This window comes from Arvicanthis niloticus, chromosome 5 (genome assembly GCF_011762505.2).
Source record: "Arvicanthis niloticus isolate mArvNil1 chromosome 5, mArvNil1.pat.X, whole genome shotgun sequence".
Lineage (NCBI taxonomy): Eukaryota > Metazoa > Chordata > Mammalia > Rodentia > Muridae > Arvicanthis > Arvicanthis niloticus.
The window spans coordinates 97,536,442-97,551,170 of record NC_047662.1 but is presented as its reverse complement, the minus strand read 5'-3'; the positions used below and the strand labels follow the sequence as shown (position 1 = coordinate 97,551,170).

General features: G+C 48.5%; 1 protein-coding gene across 1 annotated transcript in view; it reads right to left on the bottom strand.

Annotated features, from left to right (window-relative positions):
* Nucleotides 1–14,729, bottom strand: part of Gabbr2 (gamma-aminobutyric acid type B receptor subunit 2) — a 326,221-nt gene that overhangs the window by 117,767 nt on the left and 193,725 nt on the right. The window contains exon 7 of the mRNA XM_034503281.2: nucleotides 10,484–10,720. Coding sequence (XP_034359172.1) covers nucleotides 10,484–10,720 — 237 coding nt within the window. The remainder of the gene's footprint in view (nucleotides 1–10,483; nucleotides 10,721–14,729) is intronic.

Sequence of the window (14,729 nt, the reverse complement as noted above, 5' to 3'; positions counted from 1 at the left end):
CCACGCTGTTTTTTGTTTAAAAAATAGGTAATTTTCTCCCCTGCCTTGAGGAAGTGAAACTCGCAAGCTTTGCCGGGCTAGGCATCAATTCACACAAATTGCTAAGCCACACTGTTTGGATCTCTCAAATGTATCTGACAGCAGGAGTGGGAGGCGGTGGAATTCTGAGCTGTGTGTTGTCTGCACTCATGTGTAATTGCGTTTGCATCAATGTCTCAGGCACAAGGTTTTGAGACTTCTGAGGGTTTTTCTGTGCTTAAAAATCATTTATGTGTGTGTGTGTACGCCACCATGTATGTGTGGAGGTCAGAGAAAAACCTTGGGAATTGGTCTTCTTTGCACATTGTTGGAGGCTGGGTCTCCTGGTCCATGAACTTCCAATGATCCCCGTTATCCCCGAGTTTTGTATCACTGTAGATGTGCTGGGATTATAGACCTGGGCTACTGTGCCTGGCTTCACCTGAGTTCCGGGGATCCAAGCTTAGATCTCTGTGTTTCGGACACTTTACCACTGAGACATCTCCCCAGCCTCTGCTTTCTGAAGGAGAACCCTGGATTAGAGTTCTGAGCTACGCTATGATTATTTATTCAATCAACAAACATTCATTTTATAGACTAAGAGCTAGGTCTCACTCTAAGTCATAAGGACTGTCCCTATACCACTCTGTCACCATTGCCTCACAGGCTCACTGTCTAAAAGAGGAGGCAGGCTTACATCTAAACAATTTGAGTTGGAACCATATTGCCATCCACTACTTAGCTGGGACTGTGCTGGTCCTTCCCTCCTTCCCATCCATCTCACTGAATTGTTCAGACTTAGGTATCTGGTAAGCCAACCCCTATATCCCACCCCACCCAACCCATGCCTGGCCAAAGTTAGCTTGTCAGAGGAACTGGGAGTGCTGGGAATATCACATGTCGACATAGCCTTGAGTCAGCCAGATAGGTAGCCTGGACTAACCTCTCACCATCTGTACAATCTGTTTATGTCCCTCATATGTGCTGGGTATCTTTCTTTAATCTATGATAGTAGATTTCATTACTTCAGTCATTCTGAAGTAATATTTATCAGACACCTCCTATGTCCCATGTCTAAGATACTACAGAAAACAAACCAGGCAATAATTGAGCTGTACTGTGTGTCAGATGGAAACCACTGTGGGCAAGGACAAAGCTTGGGACAGTGAGTAGATAGGGAGTGTTGAGGCCTGCATTCTGCCTCAACACTTTGGGGCTACTATGTTGTTGTCCACACTGCCCCACGCTTTGGGGCTAAGTGCTCTGGTCAAGAGAGAGAGTGGGGCTGGAGGGACAAGCGACTCAAAGAATGGAGACAAGACAGGGTGTGTGGTCAGGTCTTAATTCTCATCCCGGTCTCTCTTCCCGTCTCTCTTTATTGAAAGGAAATCTGGGGTATTTATAAACACAAGCAGGAAAACACAGGTGAAAACACTTTACCATGTGCACCATACAGCTGAAGTCACTAAACAGCAAAACAAGCTATGTGGGATAAACAATATATTTATCAGAGTGTGCTTCAGCTGTTATAGGCTTTTGAAAACCAAGTCTTTCATCAGGGTATATGGTTCCAGATGGCTGCAAAGTTGATCTAGCTGCTTTCTACTAAAGTGGGCTCCCAACAGGGGAGGGGACAGTGAGTAGATGGAGAGGGGACAGTGAGTAGATGGAGAGGGGACAGTGAGTAGATGGGGAGGGGACAGTGAGTAGATGGGGAAGGAGAGTGAGGAGATGGAGAGGGACAGTGAGGAGATGGGGAGGGACAGTGAGTAGATGGGGAGGGAGAGTGAGTAGATGGGGAGAGAGAGTGAGTAGATGGGGAGGGACAGTGAGTAGATGGGGAGAGAGAGTGAGTAGATGGGGAGGGACAGTGAGGAGATGGGGAGGGACAGTGAGTAGATGGGGAGGGACAGTGAGGAGATGGACAGGGACAGTGAGGAGATGGGGAGGGACAGTGAGTAGATGGGGAGGAACAGTGAGGAGATGGACAGGGACAGTGAGGAGATGGGGAGGGACAGTGAGTAGATGGGGAGGGACAGTGAGGAGATGGGGAGGGACAGTGAGGAGATGGGGAGGGAGAGTGAGTAGATGGGGAGGGACAGTGAGTGGATGGGAAGGGAGAGTGAGGAGATGGGGAGGGACAGTGAGGAGATGGGGAGGGACAGTGAGTGGATGGGGAGGGACAGTGAGTAGATGGGGAGGGAGAGTGAGGAGATGGGGAGGGACAGTGAGTGGATGGGGCAGGGACAGCAACTCCATATAAGGCATGGGAAAGTCTTGGCTAGGAAGGTGACAGCAGGGTGGGGCACAGGACATAAAAGAGAGGCAAGGTAGCCAGCAGCATGGTGTGCCAGGCTCCTGGGATGAGCTCATCTCATGCTGGGCCTGACCCTGGGCTCTCAGGATCAGGTGCTGCCATGCTCAGTGGTTATTGGACAGTTGCTTAGCCTGAGCGTGTGGCTGCTTTAAAGGAGGGGAGGCAGCTCAGAAAGCTCAATTTTTAGTACAGTTGTTTATTGCGAGCAGTTACTGCCTGAGAAATGATCTTGATGGTATGAATTTGCAAGGCCACAGGACCACACCCCCTCCAGATCAGGCCTGGCATCTGAGCCCCAGAAAGACACCCGTGGGAGCCATGAGAGGCTGAGGAAGATTGTGGCCTCAGGACTTGGGTAAATTCCTGATGCCCTATCACAGTGAGAATTTGGGAATGACTCTTGATGGATCTGTGAATGGCAGTCAACTCCAAAGCCTGATGACATCTCTCCTGTCAGTCCTTATTAGCGCCTGGGTTGAAAATGGCTTTTTATGCACAGAGGCCTGGAAGGCATGGGATGGGAAGTGCTGTTGGTTTCTCAATTAGAGGTGATCAGAGGGAGCGCTTATGGCCAAGCTCACCCTAGGTATGCAGTCCAGTGGGCTGTGTGGCTGGAATCATCCTGCTGCCAGATCAGAAGTGGTGTGAGGGTAGCCCAATCCTGGACCAAGTCATTCCTTGCATCTCCAGGCACAGAGCCTTGAGGCTCCCAGTTGGGAGCCATTAGCCAGACACCTGTGGCATCTGGGGGATGGGCTAACCCAGCCACACCCTTCAAAGGGATCCCCGGAGACCTGGGTGGGATGCCAATAGCACCTGTGCACTAGTCTTGTGCTTAATGCTAAGTGATGATTCTAAGGGCAGCAGGAGCTGGCGTGCCCAGAGCCAGATAGGACGCAGGTTGGTAACAAACGCCTTCCCCCTCAGAGACTCAGATCCTGTGAGTGAGTGAACAGCAGAAAGCCCCAAATCACATTTGCCCACAGGTAGACTTTACTAGGCTCTGACCACCACACCTTTAACAAGGGTTAATAGATGGCAATGCGGTATGTGTGTGAAGTGCATGGCCCCTCATCGGCACACCGTGACTCGATACCGACTCAAGCCCCCTCAGAACGCAGCATCCATAACAAAAATGTAGGATCTGTGTAGGAAGATGAAACCAGCCACCCACTAAATCACACAGGTAGGAGAGATGGGCTGGCTCTCAGAGATGGTGTTCAGTTCTGCATGCACGAGCACATCTGTACGTGTGTGCATACGTCTATGCATGTGTACCTGTGTACATGCACATAGATGGGTGTGTTAGTGTGGACTTGTGTACATGTCTGAACACGTGTACATTGAGTGTGTGTGTGTGTGTGTGTGTGTGCATGTATGTGTATGAAGTTTTTCTGGATAGAAAGTAAAATCCCCACCTTCAGGATGGCAGCTGCGTTGGCTCGAGCAGGCAGTTCGAGCCACTCTGCACTCTCTTTCCCCAGGGGCACCTTGTTGTTTTTCCCAGGCTGCCTACTTTACTCGGGCCACTTGGGATTCCAACCCAATTTGCTTTATGAACTTTTCTTTTTTAGTAAAATGTTGTTGGGAGTGGGTGGGGAACAGTGACTTGTATTCAAGTCTTAACAATTTTTTTTTTTTTTTTTTTTTTTTTTTTTTTTTTTTTTTTTTTTTTTTTTTTACAAAACCCTAACTCTAAAGCTTTAATGGATCTGCTTGCCAGTGGTTTCTCCTGACCAGAAACAAAAGCAACCAGGTCATGAGCTCTATGTCAGCTCCTGTAGAGTCCTTTCCCTCTCTGTGAGGCAAGCCTGAAGAGAGTAGCCATCAAGAGAAAGGTCTCAGCCTAGGATGGGGCCTCTTGGACAGCCGCTGCACTGATGATGCCCAGCCCTTACTGGGAGAGAGAAGCTGGTGAGGGATGGGGGGTGGGGGGGGTGTTGTGTATACTCATGGTGGCCAGCAGAGGGCGTCAGATCCTTAGGAGCTGGAGTTACAGGTAGTTGTGAACTAGCCAACATGGTTGCTAGGAACCAAACTCAGATTCTCTGGTAAAGCATTAGATGCTCTTAGCTGCTGAGACATTTCTTCAGCCTCATATTTTCCACTATTAAAACATATGTCCTAGAGGCTGGGGATGTAGCTCTGTTAATGGGCTACATCCCATTACAGGCACGGAACACTGCATTCAGAGAGATGGGCCACCTTCCTGGCTGTGATGGCTTCTGCATGGAGTCCACCCATGGAGAGTGTCAATCACAGGAAACAGCTTATCAGGAACCATGCTCTCTTTTCAAGGTCCTCACAGGGGTGAGGACCCCTAAAACCAGATGCTCTTGTATGCCACATTGCCCCACCCAGACTCAGTCTCCACAGGCTGAGATGACAGGGAGACTTTATAGGTATCACATTGCCATAGGAAGTAAAGCATGGATCTGTCAATCCAGCATGACATAGGTCCACATATTAAATAAGATGAATTTTAAAGAATGATCAGGAAAGAGGACAGGGAGAAAGCTCAATTGGTAAGGCCTTTGCCATGTAAACATAGGAGCTAAATTCAATTACCAGCACGCATGTAAAAGTTGTGTATGGTGGCACACACTTATAATGCCAGCACTGGAGATCCTTGGACAGGGATCTAAGGACAGGTGGAACCGTGAGGCTCACTGGACAGCCAGTCTAGCCTGATTGGGGATTTTCAGGCCAATGAGAGGCCCTATCTCAAAAAACAAGGTAGAAAGATCCTAAGTAATGACACCTCAGAAGGTGTCATCACTTCTGGTCTCCACACACATTTGTGCATACTCACATACAGGCATTTATACAAACATGTACTTCCACCAACACCCACAGAAAGACTAATCTGAAGGATCCTTTTCATCATAGTGGTAGTAACCCTAACTAAGACAAGGCCTATGGGAGAAATGTGGTGGTTGAATAAGAGTGACCCCCCCCCCCCGCCCCCAGACTTATGTATTTGAATGTTTAGTCACCAGGGAGTGAAACTGTTTGAAAGGATTAGGAGGTGTGGCCTTGTTGGAGAAAGTGTGTCCCTGAGGATGGTCTTTAAGGTTTCAAAAGCCTACACCAGGCCCAGTCTCTTTATTTCTCTCTGCCTGTAGATGAAGATATGAAGCTCTCAGCTCTGGAGACATGTCTGCCTGCATGCCACCATGCTCCCCACTATGATGATAATGGCTAACTCTCTGAAACTATAACCAAGCCCTCAATTAAATGCTTTCTTTTATAATTGTTGCCATGGTCATGGTGTCTCTTCACAGAAATAGAACAGTGACTAAGACATGGGCCCTTACTGAGAGACCAGTGAAGGAGATCTTTTGGGCATAGCATTGCTTGGCACTTGAAATTTTTTCATGGTCTTTTTTTTTCTTTAATTGGTGTGATATACATACATATATATACATTATACAGACTTATCGGGTTATATATAACCCGCTATATATATTCAGGGCTGTGCTGGCCTCCCCCCACCTCTCATACCACGTACAATCTGTCTACCACCCAGAAGGATCTGGTCGGCAGGAGCACATCCTTCTTCAGGATCTAGCCTGCCGGTCGGCCTAATCCTCCCTTCCATGCACCCTCCCAATCCCACCACTCCAGATCTAGCCTGGGTTTCACATCTAGCACCCTGACCTAGTCTGGTAACTCTTGCTTGCACAACAACCAACCTCTATGCTCTACAGGGCTCCTGCCCTCCCAGGACCCACAGGTCCCTCCCAGGCTATATCCATTTGGTATTGGGTGACTGTCTTAGTTATTTTTCTATTGCCATGACAAAACATCATGACCAAGGAAACTTATAAAAGAAAGCATTTAATTTGGAGGTCATATTTCCTGAGAGTTTAAGTCCATGGCCATCATGGTGGGAACATGGCAGCAGGCAGAAAGGCAGGCATGGAACTGGAGTGGTAACTAAGAGCTTACATCTGATCCATAAGCACGAGAGAGAGAGAGAGAGAGAGAGAGAGAGAGAGAGAGAGAGAGAGAGAGAGAGAGAGAGAGAGAGAATGAGCTGAGAAGTTTCCTGGACTTTTTAAACCTCAAATCCTACCCCAGTGACACACCTCCTCCAACAAGGCCACACCTTCTAATCCTTCCCAAACAGTTCCACTAACTGGAGATGAAGCATTCAAATCTGTGAGCCTGCCTCATTAACCAATTGGTGTGTTCTTCCCTGGGGAAATCTATTTCTTCCACTCCCAGCATTCCCTAGTTGCCTGTAGCTCTTTCTGTGGGGTTGGAGCCTCTTGACTCACCCTTCCCCATCTCCAGTAGCATGTTTACTGGTGTTGTCCTTGCTCAGATCATGAATTTTAATGTAGTTCCTGGAAGATCCACAAGTTTGAGCAGAAACCGTGCTCCAAGATCCTCCTACTTTCAGAAAAATGATTGTGTAGCAGTGTTTGAGCATCTAAGACCTGAGCAAGTGACTCCAGCCTGGAGTTCACTCTCCATATGTGCTTGGCAGAGGAAGGTACTAGGTGAGGAAGAGTCCTGGGATTTCAGAATGTGGGGCTCTTACAGGCTGGAACATCAGTCACACTGTGTCCCCAGATGCCAGAGATATACCGCATGCCTGGGTCACTGGCATACAACAGAGCTATAGATTTTCATTTCTGTGGACTCCAGTCTGCAAACAGATGAAATGGAACTGGGCCCCAGGCTCAGCTGGATCTTCACTCTGAGCTTCAGAGAAGACATTTCTTCACCAATATGCCAGCTAGGCACCCAGGCCCAGATCCCAGCCGAATGCACACACTAAATCAATTGGAATTGAGTCACCGATATAATTAATTTAATGCATTTAAATGATTTTCTGTATAGTAAACATGCTGAATGAGGGTTACCCAGAATACCGAGTCTGACCGAGAAATGGAGTGGAGACCGTAAGAGCGACGATGAAGCCGCTTCAGCAAATGCAAAGCGCTTCAAGCTCTTCCCGGTTGTTTCTGTCTTCCTAACCCCTCACTGACTGCTGAACTTGGCCTTCCTCAACCTCCCTGGGCCACGAAGGCACTTTGTACTGTGTCAAAGGATATTGTATTTTCAGCAACCCAAAGATAATTTTAACGAGACCTGTCTGCATTAAATGAGACCAGAGCCAGATGCATCGTAATGCCCAACAAAGGGGGTTAGCGGAAGAGAGAACGGAGAGCCAGATGGATTCACACTGCAGCCTTTCTTGACTGACAGGGACTCGAGAGGGCAGCAGGGACAGGGGGTGGGGTCGGAGGAGGCATGGTGGGTCTGCCTGCCATTGGGGCTCTGCCAAGTCTTGGTGCTGGGGGCCACGAGGGAGCCATACCCCCTTCCAGATCAGTGTCACTGGTAACATTAGGGTGTTGGTTCTGAGCAGTTTTAAGAGTGTGTGCAGGTCGCTATTGGCTGAATTATGACTCAGACTGGTGCAGGTGTCAAGGAATTTCCCATTAGTAAGAAATTCATCTTCAAGCCCTGGAAAGCGTTTTAGCCCGTCTTAGCTAATTGCTCATCAAGTAGTGATTATTTGGCTTAGATGACAGGGTGCGCTTCACAGGGGTTATAAATGAGCTCCAGCAAAGCCGTGCCAGGCGCCAGGCGCCAGGCAAAGGGCTGCCTCTGGGCTTAGAGGTGCAGCAAAAGGCTTCTGGGCTTCCGCAGTGATCCATGAGCCAGGCTGTGTTGGGTGTCATGAACTCATTCTACCAACAAGAGACAAAGTGAAGGACAGGGAAAGTAGTCCTGCACACCCTTCCTCTGCAGGTGAGCAGAGAATGTGCATGTGGGTGGGGTGGGAGGAGGGGACCAGGCAGGATGTTGTAACTGGGAGGAGAGGCTGTGGGGAGAGGTTCCTCTGCTAACCCAGAAGCTCATACCCCAGGCTAGCCCTGAACTTGCAATGTGACCACAAGCAAGCCACAAGTGACCTTGAACTCCTTGTCCTTCTGCCTCTGACTCCTGAGTGCCTGTACCGCCAAGTGTGGTATTTGTGACACTGAGGATGAAACTGAGGAATTTGCTGCCACCAGGTCAGCACTGTACCAACAGGGCCATGCCCCTAGTCTGAGGAGCCTCTTTCTTTCAATGCATTTAAGGCTCTGTGTAGCTCAGGCTGGCCTCAGGTTCACAATCTTCCTACCACCAACCACCTCCAAAATGCTGGGATTATGGACATGTGCCACTATACCTGGGTTTTAGTAAGTTTTATATTGTGGGCGTTGAGTATGATTTCATAAGAGGTTCTGAACATTTTTAAAGCCAGAGTTTGAGGGTAGATTCAGTAACAATGTACTTGGCTAGAACAGAGCCTTCATGTCTGAAATTGGGAGAGGATGTCCCTGTTTAGATCCCTTGAACCCAACTTCCCTTCTGCAAACTGAGAGCCACCCCACCTCAGGGGAGGGGGCTGCTGAGTTATAGCCTGAATTAAAATCACCTGGAGGCTTGTTAAGGACCCAGAGTTTAGAGCCCCATTCAGTATGTTTAGCAAGCTCGTGGGTGATGCTCACCACACTCTATGAATGGCTGCCCCACGAGAGTCCTTGTCAACTCTAGACTTGAGTCCCAACTTACCTCTCTAGTCCTGCCGTCCGCCTCCTCAGTGTTCTGTCTCAGATGATGGTATCCTCCCTAACCAATCCCATCTCTCCTCTTACTCAACTTCCACCCAGTCAGTCATCCTTGAAGGCCTAGTGCTTGCACACTACTCAAGGCCAGGCTCAAGTGCTGCCTCTTCTGAGAAGCCTTCCCTGAATTCTCCACAGAGGTCAAGGACATCCTTGTGAGCTGGTGGAGTTCTCTCCAAGGCCAAATGCTTTTAACCCTTTTATGTCATCTCTGCTCAGGTCTCACTCCTAGATCTACACCACGGCACACACCTGCAGTTCCTGCAAGACCTGCTGGCCACACCACCAGCACCTGGAAATGTCTTCCAAACTCAGCATGTAAGAAACACACCAATCCTCCCCTCTCGTGCTATCTCATTGTGGACTGATCTCTAATTGATTCTGAGTTAGACAGAACAAATGTAACACGTTCACCTATCCCTGTTTCAGCCAAAGCTGTGTTTGCTAAGAAGACCAGAGGCAGACAGAGTACCACAAGATGCCCCACATTCATGTCCAGAAGGCAGTGTTATGCAACCATGATGACCAAGACCCACATTCAAGTCCCAGCTCTTCCTTGGGTTGGCTGTCTACTTCAAAGCTCGAGTTCTAGGCTGCTCATCTTTTACAGGTACAGAAACAGCAACCGTTCCCCTCATGGGGCATAAAGATGCAACAGGACCATTAGGAAAAGTATCAAGAGCTGGCATTTCCTGGGTTCCAGCCCTAGATATACACAACTGGGTAGCATCTATGTGCAGGGTCGAGGCCTCCGTGAATGTTGAGGGTCTATTGAGTATGATCAGTGCTAAGTTTCCAATGTCCATGTAAGGCATGTATTACTATCTGCATTTCCCAAGCAAGAAACTTGAAGCTCAGACCAGGGAATCCCACCAATTAGTATTACTAGCAGGTGCCACACGGAAACCTTTTATTGCCTTGTACTAGAAATTGGAATGTTGGGCAAACATTCGAACCCAGAGCCATGTCCCCAGCCCTCTTTTTGCTTTCAATTTTGAGACAGTCACACTGAGTTGATCACACTGGCCTTGAATTTACTCTGTAGGACAGGTACCTTTTGAACTTCAGACCTTCCAGCCCTAGTCCCCCAAATGGCTGGGATTACAGGCCTGCATCTTCAGGCCCAACACCATGACTAATCTTTGCAACTACTTTGCAAACAAAAGCATCGTTCCCATTTTGTGGCTGGAGAGTGTGCAGTTCAAAGAAGATCACTCATAAGTGAAGATGCAGAATTTGAACCTGAATTTGGCCTGCCCCACCCACAGGGTGGTGGACTGCACTCACCCTTGCAGGCATTTAACGTTTCTTACAGGTGAGTCATGGAGATGTTTCCCCAGGGAAAGAGCCAGCCCCACCCCAGAGCTCTTTCCAATCCTCCCACAATCCTGTGGCTCACAGGATATCCTGAGAGAAGAAATCACACATCAGCAGTGCCTAATGGTCCCTCTTGTGACCTTGTATGACACCCCCCCCCCGAGGGCACCGAAAACAGCCAAAGAAGCTGGGGACTGACCGTGACCCCGAAGAAGTTGGTTTCATTCATGGCGTTGAGGATGATTCTGCCCAGCGTGTGGTCTGTGTAGTTGAAGTCCTGGATCCGCTGGTGCCTGCTACTGGCATGCAGTGTCTCCATAGCCCTCTGCAGGGTCTTGGCGATGACCCAGATGCCATCATAGGCATACCCATGGAACTTGCTGGGTCCCACACCAGAACGCTTGCTGTTGTATTCTCTTTCGTATTGCTGTGGAGTCTGGAAATGCAATGGGGTGGGGGACATGGAGTTACAGCAGGCACACAAGGCACACGGATACTCTTCAGAGTCTGTTGTGTGCCCATTACAATGCTGGGCAATACTTCATTCTGCAATGATTTCCTAAGGTGGCAGCCATTACTGCCCCCATTTTACAGATGTGGACACTGACTTGCTTAGGTCCCAGAGTCAGTAAGTGACAGGACTGATCTAGCCCTGCCTGCCTGGAAGACTAAGCAGAGAGTGTAATATACACTAATCATATCTTGTCATGATGTTTGAAGGGTCTGGTTCTGGAGAATTAAAGGCCCACTTACCAAGCCTAGAAATTGAAGCTGCATACAAGCTGACAAAATAGTCAATGAATAATTTTCAATTTCCCGCCAGAATAATTATACATTCCAAATGATTTGAAGAGCTGGGTTTGAATTCAGCACTCAGGGCTACTCAAAGCTTCTGGTCCAACACTGCTTGGGAAAAGCCAACCTTGCTGGGCAGTAGTCCCTTTCCTTCCCACTGCTGTCAGCCAGCTGCTCATGGGCTCTCTCTGTCGTTTGGCCTCACCCTCAGGGACCTCTGGACCATCTCAGAGATGGTCACCTTTAAGAACTGGAGCCAAGGAAAGACACAGGTCCCAGGTTGTGGAAATGGCCTTAGGACTTGGGCAGGGAACTCAGAATATGGGCTAGAGGGTAAGTCCCACATTTTACCTTCTGATATGATGCAGTCATTCACCACGTTCACGGCCCAGAGCCATGCGATCAAGCATTGCAAACCCCGTCAATGTTTTAAGCTTCTGACTGATCCTGTGCTGGGCTGTATTCATAGCTATCCTTGGCTACATGCATGTTGGATTTGCCGGATTGAGATTCTAGAAGGTTCTAGTTCTGTACTCATAGCCCTGTGGATTCTGAGTCCTGATGGACCCTGTAAGGCCATCTTGGAACACAGACCCTGAGGCAGATCTAAGCGAAGACAATCTGTACCTTCTACTCACCCCCTCAAAGCTACAGCAGGGACTGTGAACCGCTTGACACTGAACCACAGATTGCCCCCTACGCCTTGTTGAATTTTATGAAAGAATCCACTATTAACGTCCTGATTGGCCACAGTTTCCTGAAATCGCTTTTTGACTCTGGTGCCTGAGATTGTTCTTCCATGTGATGCCACCTGGGGAACCCATGGCCTCAGCCTCCTCTCCATGAACCGTTCCCAACTCCTTCTGAACTCTTCAGTGGGAAATATTACCACAGCCCCCTGGGAAAACCCTCTGAGGGTTTTCCACTGGATCCCTGTCAGTTTACACTCAGAAGGGCCCTTAGAGCGGGTCACATGCCCCCTCTGTACAGCCTGAGAGGCCGAGGGTCACAGTGTAAAAAGAGGCTGTCACACTGAACACACACGCATTGCTCTCTTCTGTCTGCAGTGGTGATGTGGCACCTGGTGAGCTTCTGCTACTGTGACTCTCGACCATGATGACTGAGACCTGGAACTGAGCCAAAATAAACTTTCTCCTCCGAGCTGCTTTTGTCAGGATATTTTGTCACAGTAACTGGAAGAGGGACTAAGACTGTCTATTTCTGATGGTTAATTTAGCTCTTGGATATTTTTAAAGCATGTAAAAGCTATCTAGATGTGTATCTCTGTATTAATTGCTTTCCCCTCACCTTGGCTTCTTTGAGGCAGAGTTTCTCTGGGTAGCCCTGACTGTCCTGGAAATTGCAAGCATGAGAGGAATGAGACCCGTTGACCTCTGTCTTCTTAGATTTCCTTCCCTATATCTACTCTTGGATGCGCACAAAGGCATTGGAGGGCGGGCTGCCTGTGTTGGTCAGCTTTCTGCAACTATAACATAATATATGAGCTTAAGAAAAACCTTAAGAGAACAAAGTTTCAGTTGGTGATTGGCAGGCCTCATTATTTTGTCCTGGGGTGAGGCGGGTCACGGGTAGGGGGTGTGTGGTCAACAAAATCACTAACTGCATGATCCAGGGGAGGAGAAAGAGGATGAAACCCATGTCCCACAATTCCCTCCCAGGACATTCCTTCTCCAGTGACAATGATGTCTCACTAGGTTCCAAGTCCCAAAAGTTCTATGACTTCCCAACAGTGCCCTCCTGGGGAGCAAACCCTTAACTCATGGCCTTTGGGGACAGGTGTCTAGGCCACGGCAGCATGCGTCTAGAATTTCATTGATTCAGCCTCATGGTCCAGTCAGGTGATATTTCTGGTCATGCCCTAGGGCATATTTCAAGCCTTCTGGAATCCTCTAAAAGTGAGGGGCTGTCACAGTTTGGATTAAAAAATGTCCCCCATTTCTCACATGCTTTAATACTTGGTCCCCAGTTGGTTTCTGTTCAGGAAGACTGTGGGAACAGTGGGAGGTGGGGCCTTTCTGGAGGAACTGGATGGTTAGGAGGTGGGCTTTGTGGCTTAGAGCTTCGCCCACTTCCAACCCAAGTCTCTTTATGTTTCCTGGTTGGCAGCCAAGATGTGAGCAAGCGGTACCATGGGCCCCCAACACCACAGCCGTAAGCTGTGGGACAGGTGTCCCTGTCCAGCTGCAAAGCCTTCCTCACTATGGTCAATTGTATCTCCTCAAACCATCAGACAAATAGATATCCCTTTCCTTAACTCTGGGATTTGTTCCCAGCAATGAGACAGTAACGACCGCAGGGTGGGATGGAGCCCAGGACAGCCTCAATAGCAGGTTATTGCCTGCATATTTTAACTTTCTTGATGTACTGTGTGTGTGTGTGTGTATGTGTGTGTGTGTACATCTGTACCATAAAAGGATTAAGATCATACAGCCTATTTGATTTGGCCTTGGGACCAACACAGGCCCTATGTCTACTTCTTATGTGAGTCACTTACAAATCTCTATTAGTTTCCTACCTTACTTTTCTGTTTTTGTTGTTGTCCTGAGAGATGAGGAGCAAGATCGGAGCCATGGAGATGAAGGGCCTGGCTGTCCACCGTGTTTCTTTGAGCTATGAGCAGAAGCTCGGGATAGGACTGGGGGTAGGTCTCATTGCCTTTCCTACTGGGTCACATCCATTTACCACTGCTCCCTAGGGATGCCAGGGCCATCACAGGGCAAGTTCTTATGAGTACCAGAGACCAGGCCTCCACTGGCAAGCCGACAAGAAGTCATGGCATTGTTCTTCCAGACGTTATATTTATCACAGGGACTAGAAGTTTCTGAGAAAGAACTTTATATGGATGGCTTCCCTTACTCCCAGGCTAGATTTCAGTGTAGCTTGAGAGGCAGTTTTTAGGGCTTGGAACATACTTTCCCTCTGAAAATGTGTTATAAAGAGTGGCTAATCTCTCAGGCTAGCCTGCAAGGCCTTGCAAAGCTAACAGGTGGCCCAATGCTATGAGTTTGTGATTCCAGCAGAGCCATGCTGGCATGGTTCGCATGGATCATCTGCTTGACAGGATGTAGGCTCACCCATGTTTATAAGGGGTTTCTAAAATTGGGTTAACTGAAGCGAGAAGTGGGCAGCACCATGGCACGGGCTGGGGCCTGGACTGAAGAGACAGGAGGGAGTGTGCCGTGCACCAGCTTCATCTCTCTCTGCTGCCTGGCTGTAGATGCAGTGTGAACAGCTGCCTTAAACTCTTGTTACCATGACATCCTTGCTCCGATGGACTAAACCCCAAACTGTGAGCCAAAGAACGCTTCTTTTTCCTTTCTTTCATCATTTCTTGAGTTACTTTTGTCATACATTTTTTAATGATGGGTCTTGCTTCCTGGGAGAATCTAGCCTTGTGGACAGAAGGGAGAGGGACAAGGACACACCTTCTTTTATGCTTTAGCATACACACACACACACACACACACACATACACACACACAAACACAAATAATACACTCTCACACACAAGCACACATGCAAACACATGCACACACACGTGCACACACATGAACACCCATACAGATGTACACACACACACACAAACACACAAGGACATGCACATACATGTACCACACATGCACCGACAC